Consider the following 12,630-nt stretch of genomic DNA (forward strand, 5'->3'; position numbering starts at 1 on the left):
TGCAAATTCAAAAAATTGTCAAATTTATTTTGGTCTTCAAAAACAATATTTTGCAAAAAAAAAAAAATGAATTTATTAATCTTTGGTAATGTTTATGAAAGTAGTATAGTCATTCATTGTTCATGTTAGTTCACATTAGTTCACAAAAAACGTGTGTGTTTTTACATTATCAATGCATATTGATCCAAATTATACATTACATTTTTTTTTTTTTTGCTCATTGAATATCATTTTTCACTTAAAAAACTTAACTAAAATTGTTAAAACATTTTTAGACTATTTTTTAGAAACAAAAAAATAAAATTAAAAGTTTTTAATATTTAAAAATAATTTAAACATTTAACATTTCAATGGTAACACTTTACAGTAAGATTAATTAGTTAACAACTTTAGTTAACACAAATATAAGAATGAACAATACCTCCACATTTATTAATGTTAATCCATGTTAATTTCTACATCTAATGTAGTTTTAAAATCAAACATTGTGCTTGTTAACATTAGTTAACATGAACAATGAATTTCTGTATTTTCATTAACATTAACAAAGATTAATACGTTTTTATAAATGTTTAATAAATTTTCATATTTTATTTTTAAGTGTTTTGAAAGCAAGTTTTTTTATTTCACCTATTTTATAATTTTTATATGCTGTACTTCGATGTTTTATGTAAAGTGCTTTAAAGGCACTATAGAAAAGTAAGATTATTATAAATACAGTAAAAAATGTTCATTGCTCATTCATGTTAGTTAATATATGAATGCCTTATTGTAAAGTGTCACCATTCTAATCATGTTTGTGAGCACTGAATTCAGTCTGACGTCCCAAAAATAGTCAAAAGAGTGATTCAACTTTTATTGTACATGAGTAGTCATACAAAGACCCAACATAACTGACCATCTACAATCCAGAAACACGATCGTGTTTGATCCGAACAGTCATGCACGAGTGCTGAGGTTCATCCTGTAAATAAATACTGTGTTCCTGAATGATTCTCACCCTCTAGTTAAATTAAGTGCTCAATGTATGAGGAACATCGAAGGAAACCTTGGCACAGAAGAGAAAATAACAGACCATGTTCCCAGAACGCCTTCCTCTGGTCTACAATCACACGGCTGTACAAAAGCTCAACGCAGTAACTACACCAACATCAAAACTATGTGACTTACTTGATTTCATATCATTTTTTTTTAAATATATAACAATCTAAATCACAATTTTAGTCTAAACTCACTGGCAGAATATGTAATTACTGCTTCTTGCTTTTGTACGGCAGCATATGCGCAAATCATTAGTTGCATACACATCAAAATTTGCTTTATTTATATAGAATTAAAGGAACAGTTCACTCAAAAATAAACGTTTGCTAAAAATGTGCTTCTTCAGGCCATCAAAGATTAGAATGAATGTTTCTTCATCAGATTTGAAGACATGGGTCATTGCATCAGACGCTCACCAATGCATGTGAATGGGTGCCGTCAGAACGAGAGTCGAAACAGCTGATAAAAACCATCAAAAGTAACTCACACGACTCCAGTCCATCACTTAACATCTTGAGAAGACAAAAGCTGTGATAAAATTTTGACAGCACCCATTCACATCCATTGGTGAGCAAGTGACGGAATGCTGCATTTCTCCAAATCTTGATTTGTAATGAACTGTTCCTTTAAATGTAAAGCTCTTAAACACTGTGAGGTGCAGGTTTGGCAAGAGTTTTAATTGCAACCCGGATCGACTGATGCAAATCAGATGCACAAAAATAAAGATACATTTGCATGTTACATGTCAGTCAGTCGTGGGTGAGTAATTCACTCGCTGTTAACAGTCAGTGTAAATATATGAGCCCTCAAAGTCTAATCGCAATCATTACTATGGGTTATTATTGACAGAGACCCCTGAAGACAGTCGTCCGTTCGTCCTGTAACAGCGGCGAGAGCTTCACGCGTCCGTCTTTACCGTCAGTTCTTTGAATTCTTTACAGCGTTACGGTCAAGTGCAATATCATGTGCCGACGGAAACCCCTGAGGCGCCGGCGGTGACTACGTGTAGAAGATGACCTCTGGGATCTGGCCGTCCTCGACAGACGTGCCGTTGTTGTTTCCCGCGGCGTAGCAAAAGGTGAAGCAGGTTTTGGTGCCGGAGCCGGACGACTCGTGCGTGACTTTTCTCATTCCTTTAGTGCCGTAGTGCGAGTCTGGACCCTGAAACCGGACAGAGAGAAAGAGAGATGTTATAAAATCTGTCCTTTAGGACTCGTTTTGATGAAATCTGAAGCGCTATAGTGGTGAATTAAGCATCAACACAATGGCAAAAGAGCAGCTGTGTAAAGTGATGAAAACTGAACATTTGGTCTTTAATCAGATTTCAAAACCTATAGGAATGTGGTTTGTAAAATCAAATTGATGCATGTAATTTTTTGCAATAAATTTAATGCAGTAGTATATTAGATATTAGAATGATTTCTGAAGGATCATGTGACACTGAAGACTGGAGTAATGATGCTAAAAATTCAGCTTTGATCACAGGAATAAATTGCATTTTAACAGATATTCACATAGAAATCAGTAATTTAAAATTGAAATAACATTTCACATTTTTACTCATTTTCCTGTAATTTTAATCAAATAAATGCAGCCTTGGTGAGCAGAAGAGAAGTCTTTGGAAAAACATTTTTAAGTTATTCATTTAACTTTAAATAAAAATCAATAAAAAAAAACTTAAACAGAATAAGCCTCTTGGTGTGGGTAAGGTCACTAGTAGTTTAAGCAGCTTTACATTAACAATTAAATGACGTTACCTTTAATGTAGCACAGGCTGTGTAATTGACGTTGGGAAGAACTTCCACCGGTTCCTTGAACATGACTCTGAATGTGCTGGCCGATCCGTCACAGCTGAAGCCGGTGTCGTTCTGACCCAGAACTGTGTTACTGTCTGTGTGAATGATCTGAAAGAGATCCAGAGTCAGAATATGTGAAGCAATGGAGTAAAAACATGCATTTAACACCAATTTGCAAAAACGATGCATTAAGAGCTGGGGGGTGAAAACTTTTGGAATTTGAAGATCAGGGTAAATTTAACTTATTTTGTCTTGTGGAGAAACATAAGTATCTTCTGTAGCTTATGAAGGGCAGTACTAAATAAAAAAAAAAAAAGCTTTTTAGGCAAAATGAGAAAAATGTACACATCCTCCTCCTGTTCAAAAGTTTTCACCCCCTGGCTCTTAATGCATAATTTTTTCCTTCTGGAATAGTTGCATATGAGTCAAAAAGAACAGCAGCAGTTTAACTGTTCAGGACAAACAAGGGACTCATGGACAACTCTCACTAAACAAAAACACACAGCTGTGGATCATTCAGGTAACAACACAGCATTAAGAATCAAGTGTATGTGAACTTTTTACAAATTCAGCTATTATTTTCTCTTGTGGACTATATGTAAACATCTTTTATGTGAAATATCTTCTTCAGGTCAGTACTAAATAAACAACAATATGCATTTTGTACGATCCCTCTTGTTTTGATAAAATAATTAACATTTTGCAGATTCTGAAAGAGGGATGTAAACTTTTGATCTCAACTGTAAGTATATAAGCTTATATCAGGGAATCAACAAGTTTGTTCCTTAAAATAAACTTGCATTGCTTAAATGTTCATGTTGTGTTGGACAGTCGTACCTGTATGTTGACCTGATAGTCTGTAGGTCCGTGGATGGATCCATAAAGCCCAAACCCCACAATAAATATCCTGCGATTTACAGAGAACCTGCAGAGAGGACAGTCACACAGTTAGTTCACTTCACATGGGCAATAGAAGTGTAAACGAAACACACGGGTGTCTTTCTTACCGGATGCGGTCGCTGGTCCCGCTGTAACCCCAGCGGCTCTCCACCTGCCCGAAGCGTGTGATGCTGCACTCTTTCCCTCGCAGACAGCAGCGCGGCCGGTCGATGAACTCCACACGTGGTTTAGGATTCACTGTGAAGTGCAAGAACAGACTCACCACCTCTCTGTCTGTCAGAATGGCCGACTGAGCAGGACCTGAGTGAAACACACAGCACGTGTGCTCAGATGATTGTAAAGCTACTGTAAAAGCTACTGTATCAACATGATAAAAATTTTGCTGTTCAACTTGTTTCACGCTCAATCTATGCCATGAAAGCCTCGTGTCTCAATATTATATTTTGTCTAATGATTCAATAAATGCTCCCATTTTAAAAATTAGCTTTTACTTCATATGCCATAAGCTTTTCAGGGTTAATGTCGTAAGTGCAGCATGTATAGAGACCTGCAGCGAACTCCTCTATGGTCATGAGAGGGAAGCGGATGAGATTGAGGGCTTTTCCCAGCACTCGTCTCTTGTTCTCCGGTGTTGGCTGGAGCTGCTGTCGATGAGCTTCAGCTTCTGCCCAACGAACCGCCGCTCCGAACAAATGCACCTCGCGCACACCCAGAGTATCTCTCTCCAACACCGCAACCAGCGTGTCTGACAGAGGCAAGAGAGAGACAGATGACAGTGAGGATGTGAGGAACCAACTAGGGTTTGCATGAGAACAAAACTACATCATAAACTGTAAACTTTGGGGTCAGTAAGATTTAGTTTTTTAATATTTTTCAGTCTCTTATGCTCAGCAAAGCTGCATTTATTTGAGCAAAAATACAGTAAAATTGTGAAATATTATTACAATATAAAATAACTGTTTTCTATGTAAATATCGAGTAAAATTTTCAGCATCATTACTCCAGTCTTCAGTGTCACATGACCCTTCAGAAATCATTCTAATATGCTGATTTGCTGCTCAACAAACATTTCTAATAATTATCAATGTTGGAAACAGTTGTGTCGCCCAATATTTTTGTGGAAACTGTGACATTTTATTTCTCAGGATTCGCAGATGAATAGAAAGTTCAAAAGCACAGCATTTATTTAAAATAGAAATCTTTTGTAACATTATAAATGTCTTTTTTGATCAATTTAATGTGTACTTGCTGAAGAAAAATATTAATCTCTTTAAAAAAAATAAATTGTACAGATTGCACAAAGTTTTGAATTGTAGTATATATTATTTTAAATCAATGGCACTTGGACTTTATTTATCAATTAAGATCAAGTAAAGGTTTTCAAATGTTTCAAGTAGTTATTAAACATTAACTTTAAAAAAAACAAACTTGTAAAAACTTTACATGAAGGTCTCATTAGCTAATGTATTAACTAACATGAGCAATGCATTTGTTACAATATTTAACAAATAAACAAAGCTGTTCATTGTTAGTTCATGTTAGGTCAAGTCCATTAAATAATAATATAATATACAATTTTTGATTTAATGATGTATTAGTAAATGCGGAAATGAACTAAGATTAATAAATTCTGTCAAAGTATTGTTCATTGTTAGTTAAACTAATGTTAAAAAAATTGTATCTTACAAGCAATACAAATCATGATGAAGTAAAATAAAACACTACTTAAATTATTGGCGTGTTTATGAGATATAATATTCTAAAGACATATAGTTCACCTAAAAAAAAATGAAAATGAATCACCCTAAGGTTGTTCCAAACTTTTATGAGCTTCTTTGTTTTATTGAACACAAAAGAAGACATTCTGAAGAATGTTGGTGACCAAATAGTTTCTGGTACCCATTGACTCCCACAGTATTTTTCCTGTACTACACAAGTCAATGGCTTGTCAGCGCCAACTGTTTGGTCACTAACATTCTTTAAAATATTTTCTTCTGTGCTTAACAAAAGAAAAAAGTCATATAGGTTTAGAACAACTTTAAGGTTCATAAATGTTAAATAAATGTAAAAAAAATCTTAGTTCTGAGATTATATCTTGCAATTCACTTTTTTCTCAATTACTAGACATTTTTTTATTTCATGACAAACAAAGAAACACAAGATGAATTGCAAGATGACAAAAATGTGAGAAAAAAGTCTGAATACTGAACTTTTTCCTTAATTGCTTAAAAAATATCATTAAAAAATTATAATTAAATTTTTTGAAAAATGTTTTATTCCATGGCAAAATTGCATGATGCAAATTAAAAATTGCAAGAAAAAGTTAATTGTGAGGAAAAAGGTGCAATTTAATTTTTTTATTTTAAAGCACAGAAATGAGCAGAAATAAACAAAAAACACATGTAAAAAACGTAATTCTGAGATTATATCTTCCTCAATTACTAAAAAAAGTATGCTAATTTTTTTATTCTACAGCAAATAAAACCTAAATTGAGATGAAAATAAATCGTGAGAAAAATGTCTGAATTCATATCTCGCAACTGACTTTTTGTCTCAGAATTAATTTAAAAAGAAATTTCTGAGATAAAAAAGTTGCAAATATAAATACATAAATACCTTTTTTATCCCCTGTGAATTTCAAATACAAAAAAAATTCAAGTAAAAAAAAAAAATTCAAATGTTTCAAGTGGTTATTAAACACTAAAAAACTAAAAAAACACTATTAAAAAAAACACTACTAAAAACTTAAGGTCTCATTAGCTAATGTATTAACTAACAATGAGCAATGCATTTGTTACATTAATCACCTTAAGGTTGTTCCAAACTTTTATGAGCTTCTTTGTTCTGTTGAACACAAAAGAAGATACTCTGAAGAATGTTGGTAACCAAATAGTTTCTGGTACCCACTGACTTCCACAGTATTTTTTTCTGTACTACATAAGCCAATGGCTACCGCCAACTTTTTGGTCACCAACATTCTTCAAAATGTCTTCTTTTGTGTTCATAAATGTTGACAGAATTCTCATTTTTGGGTGAACTATCCCTTCTGATTCAGTGCCGTCAGAGTTTGAGCAGCAGGCCTGTAATGCATTATACCGTGGATGTGTTTCCGTGATACAGTACCCAGATCAATATCTGTGAATCCCTCAGCAGCCAAAGCGTCTCCTGTGTTTTTGTCGATGTTCTCCAGGCACAGGCTGGCCAGCTGCGGCTCATCGAAGAGTCTCGCCTTCGAACAAAACACATCAGCCTGTCAGATCCACAGGAGTCTGTGCTAACATTATAGTGTGAATGAGCTCTACCTGTGTGAGCAGCATGAACGCGTTGTCTGCGCGCAGGTTCTTCTTCAGAAACTCCACACAATGAGCCTCCAGAGCCGGAACGGCGTATTTCTTAGCGGTGTAGAGAGTTGTCATCACTGTCTCAGGTCCGATTTGAACCTCATCAGAATACAGGAACCTGGAGAAAAGGTCATTATTTAGACATTCTGGAACATATATACACATGCATATTGAGAAAAACATTCATACTTGAGCAATGCGAGGAAGGCAGCAGGTTCGACATCAGGAAGCTCGATCTCTGTGGATGTGGTGGCCATGCCTCCATTAAACATGGCATCGAATACTGCACTGCCTACGGCCAGAACAAACCTGCAATGGTAATATTAATATTACAAATAATTAACATAATAATTATTGTTAGAATAAATAATGCATTTAAAATATTATAAATATATGTTTCTAATAAAAATATAATTTTAATGACAAATAAGCACATACCTGCCAAAACCAAAATATGTTTACAGCATGGTAGTACTTGTAACAGTTTTGCCTTTGGACATTTTATGGGAATCAAAACTGATTCCTATTATGAATATATTTATTTAAGAATAAAGTTAATACATCTTTTTTTCCCTTTCAATTCTGAAAAAAAAAAAAGTCGAAATTGCAAAATATTCCAATTTTTAAATGTTAACTCACAATTGCAAGAAAAAGTTGGAATCGTGAGATAAAAAGTTGCAATTACATTTTTATTTAAAGCCTAGAAATTGGCAGAAATAAACAAAAAAAAAATAAATAAATGTAAAAAATCAGTTTATATCTGTTCATAATTTGCTTGTTCCTCAATTACTAAAAAAGTATGCAAAAAATTATAATTACCTTTTAAAAAAAACAATTCTTAATCCATGGCAAAAACAAAAAAAACAAAACAAAATAAAACAAACAAACAAAAAAAAACTGAATTGCGAGATGAAAAAAATTGTGAGAAAAAAGTCTGAATACTGAAGTTTTTTCTCAGTTGCTAAAAAAAAATGTGCTATGAAAAAAATCATAATTTCCTTTTAAAAAATGTTTTATTCCATGGCAAAATTGCAAGAAGAATTTGGAATTGTGAGATAAAGTAGCATATTTTGTGAGATAAAGTAGCATAATATCATATTTTTATTTAAAGCCCAGAAATTGGCAGAAATAAACTAAAAATAAATGTAAAAAAAAAAAATCAGTTTATATCTTGCAATTAGCTTTTTCTTCAATTACTAAAAAATATGCTAAAAAAAAATCATAATTACTTGTTTTTTTTTTTTGTTTTTTTTTTTACATTTTTTTATTTCATGGCAAAAAAAAAAAGCTGAATTGCGAGATGAAAAAAAATTGTGATAAAAAAAAATCTAATTACTGAACTTTTCCCTCAATTGTCATAAAAATATGCTATTAAAAAAAATCATAATTACCTTTTTTGAAAAATGTTTTATTCCGAGAAAAAATTGCGAGAAAAAAGTCTGAATACTGAAGTTTTTTCTCAGTTGCTAAAAAAATGTGCTATGAAAAAAAAAAAATCATAATTTCCTTTTAAAAAATGTTTTATTCCATAACAAAATTGCAAGAAGAATTTGAAATTGTGAGATAAAGTAGCAGTTATATTTTAAGCCAGAAACTGGCTTAAAATATGCTTAAAAAAATCATAATTACTTTTTTATTATTTTTTTTTTTTCATGGCAAAAAAAAAAAAAACTTGAACTGCGAGATGAAAAAAAAATTGCGATAAAAAAAAATCTAATTACTGAACTTTTTCCTCAATTGTCATAAAAATGTTTTATTCCATGGCAAAATTACAAGATGCTAATTCAAAATCGCAAGAAAAGGTTGGAATTTTGAGATAAAGTCGCAATTACATTTTTATTTGAAAGGCCAGAAATGAGCAGAAATAAACTAAAAATACATGTAAAAAAAACTTATTTCTGAGATTATATCTTGCAATTTACTTTTTCCTCAATTACTAAAAAAATGTTTGTTTTTTTTGACAAAAAAAAAAAAAGGAATTGCCAAATGAAAAATAAAAAAAGGTAATAAAGTCTGAATTCTGAGTGCGTGTCTCTCAACTATGACTTTTTCTCAGAATTTCTAAGATAAAAAGTTGCAAATATAAATTCATAAATATGTATACAAACACAGGAATGAATTTTTACAATACAGATTTTAATGGTCGGTTTTTATCGTAAAAACGTGAATGTTATTGGCTCTCCTGTGTCTCGAAAGTTATCTATAACTTCGGAATACTTGTTAAAATAGCGCATGAGGTATACGGACTACTGTTATGATGCTTTTTGTCAATTTTGGAACTTGACAGCTCCAGTCCCCATCTGCTTCCATTATACGGAAACGGGCGCACGAACATCCCGCGAAACATCTCCTGTTGCGTTCCACGGATAAAGCAAGTCATACAGGTTTTAAGACGACATCGAGTAAACGATGACAGAAGAGTCATTTTAACAATTTACTGCCATAATGTCATCAGTGTGTAGTGAATCACCTGTGCGCAGGTATCCGCTGGACTCCCATTCCTTTACCCACTAGAAAGTGAACATCACTCAGTACTTCATTGTTGAACAAGAAGGCAAATCTCTCTTTCACTGTACTCTTCGTCGCTTGCCAGTTGTAAACGGGCTCCCGGTACACGAGCACGGCTGCTGCGGCCGGGGCGGCGGACAAAGACGAGTGTGTGGCGGCCGCCGGTGTCATCGCGGCGTTAGACGGGTTTCCTGTCATATTCGAGGCGGCCGGAGCCATCGCCCCGCCCAGCGGCCCCGCCACCGCCGCAGCAGCCGGGAGAGAGTTCATCAGATTCGGCGGAGGTCCCAAGGCAACACCGGGGTTTTCCAAGCCCGCAGGCCCCGGTTGAGGATTTGAGCGTCTTGTTACCCCCTGAGAGCCCCCGCCGCCTCCAACGGATCCTCCGTGACTCGCAGCCAAGGCGTAAGGACTGTTGCTCGGTTGGCTGTTACCCAAAGGTCCGGGTCCGGAGAAATTTAAACACGGAACCCGACCGCTATTGTCTCCAGTAGCCATCTTGAACTGAGGCGCGCACCCGCGGAATGAGTAAACAAATCGCGAGCACTGTCAGTATCCTGTCATCGCACGCGCACAACATCCGGTCCCAAGTGTACATGTGTGAAAATGCAAATGGTTCTTAATTATCAATATTTTTTAAAACTACTTGAATTTGTTATTGTAAATTATTTTTCTATTAATTTTTCAATTTTTTTACCCTATTAACTCCGATACTAGAGAAAAAGATTAGAAATTGTTCTTGCAATATCTATAAAATGAAAGTTCTCTAAAATATATAAAATATATAAATTATTCACTGATCTAAAGGAAATTAATTAGTCAATATCCTGGTTTAATGCATTTCGTGAAAAAACTGCCTAAAATATTCTTACTTTCAATATTTTTTTTAATTTTTTATATCATAAAATTTAAAAATACATAATATTTTAAAACAGCTTTTTTTATTCTAAATTATTTTCTGTTAAATTATCAATATTTTTTTTCTATAACTGTGATACTAGTGAAACAGACTAAATTGTTCTTGCAATATCTATAAAATTAAAGTTTTAAAAAAATATATAAATTGTTCAGTAATGATGAATAAAACAAAAAAAGGCCTAAAAATATTCTTTCAGTATTTTATTTTTTATATATCTTATATATTGTAAATTATTTTAATTTATATATATATGTATATATATATATATATATATATATATTAATTTGTTACAATAAAATATATATTAAACATATTTTTTTATAATATAAAAATATGAAAAAAATTGTAAATATGTTTAATATATAATATATTTTATTGTAATAAATTTATATGTATATTTATATTTTTATATAGTGTGTATACATATGATTTGTAAATAAACAGTATAAATATAAATAAAAATATAATATGTAGATATACTTTTTTTTAAAAAGTATTATAATTATATTTTTATTAAAATATATTTTATAGAAGTAATGTAATTATATAACATATTGTTGTAACTATTATAACTTATATATATATATATATATATATATATCATTGTATGTAGAAAATAGCTATTATGATTTTTAGAAATGTAGAAAGCAAGGTTTTCTTTGTCTCAGTTCTATAATCATCCTCACAAACATAATGTATGCAAAAACAATTTCAAGAATAAATGATCTGTTGTCTCTACATACACTTGATCATGTTTACCTGCTTGATCACATGCTATTATGTATGCATGTAAATGACAAAAGACATTTATTTATTAGACAGAATATTCAGTCTAATGTCATAGTAATAATGCTTGAGTGTCATGATGCCCCCATCTGGATGAAAGGGGAAGCGCTGCGATGACGTCACACCCACAAAAGCTGCAGCAAATGCAGTATCTGCGTTAAAAAGCCCTGTCATGAAATTATAACGATGCTGAGACACTGGAAATGCAGTTAGAGTAGGAATGGGCCCAAATGTATCAATCCAAAGTGTTTCTTCTGCATCTCACATTTACATTTCTGCATTCAGCACTTACATAGAATGACTTTTAGGTTATGTACTGAAATAGTGAGATATTTCCCTTGTCAAGAATTCTAAATGGATTTTTTTTTTTTTTTCAAAAGTAGGTTTTTAAAGAAAATATTATTTCAGGCTTTCTAGTTAAACATTTCACGTTTGCTTAAAGTGTAACTTGCCATTTTTTCGAATTAATTGTGTGATACACTAGCAATTTCTGAAAAAAAAAAAATTTTATTACTGTATGATACGAACATGATTTACATGATTTAATTATCAAAATAAGAGCTTATTTAAATTGTATTATAACTTTTTTTCTATCAGCTTAAAAATAAGACTAGAAATTATAATAAATATATAAATTGGTCTAATCAAAGGAAATTGATAAATACCTAAATATTTTATTTATATTTATTTATTTATACATTTTTATTTTTTTGAAAGAGGAATCAGTGATATTTGAAATTTTAATTTTTTTCTTTATATTTTACACATATTTTCTAGTTTCTTACAGTTTATGGAAAATTCCATTAGTCTATTTATATATATATATATATATATGTATATATATATATTTGTTTTTATATTTGTTTTTTGAAAGGTGATTTTTACACATATTCTATAAAAGTATCCCATATCTGAAATGTTCAGCTGTTTTCTACTTTCTAATTTTGTTTATATTTATTTATTTATTTATTTAAAAACGGGATGTCAGTGATATTTCACATTTTCATTTTATTTTATAATTTTATATATATTTAAGTATATATCTTACATATCATTTACACATATTTTCTGGTTTCTTACAACTTCTGGAAAATGTTTATATGTATGAAAAATGTAAAATGTATATATATATATATATATAGATATAGGTATAATAAAATTGTATAATAAAACTGCGATAGTTCGGTCTGCTGTTATATAATTCCAGCACGTAGGCGCAGTTCTGCATGCGGATGTGCGGGAGTCCCGGGTGCAGAGAGAAACTCCAGCGCGTGGTGTGATGCTCCGTCTGCTTCTCATCAGCGTGACGTCACACTGCGAGCTGTCCGCGCGCCGCTGG

The 12,630-nt window shown here is 32.2% G+C and overlaps 1 protein-coding gene across 1 annotated transcript; it reads right to left on the reverse strand.

Annotated features, from left to right (window-relative positions):
- Positions 1-830: 830 nt before the first annotated feature.
- LOC127182535 (BTB/POZ domain-containing protein 2) lies at positions 831-10,125 on the reverse strand. The gene is made up of 9 exons (XM_051137859.1): positions 9,549-10,125; positions 7,268-7,387; positions 7,040-7,196; positions 6,861-6,966; positions 4,285-4,482; positions 3,845-4,037; positions 3,675-3,762; positions 2,799-2,945; positions 831-2,202 (listed from the first exon to the last, which is right to left on the reverse strand). The coding sequence occupies exons 1-9, from the start codon at positions 10,082-10,084 to the stop codon at positions 2,041-2,043; spliced, it is 1,707 nt and encodes a 568-aa protein (XP_050993816.1). The 5' UTR covers positions 10,085-10,125; the 3' UTR covers positions 831-2,040.
- Positions 10,126-12,630: the final 2,505 nt, after the last annotated feature.

Source organism: Labeo rohita, chromosome 2, assembly GCF_022985175.1.
Source record: "Labeo rohita strain BAU-BD-2019 chromosome 2, IGBB_LRoh.1.0, whole genome shotgun sequence".
NCBI classification, from domain to species: domain Eukaryota; kingdom Metazoa; phylum Chordata; class Actinopteri; order Cypriniformes; family Cyprinidae; genus Labeo; species Labeo rohita.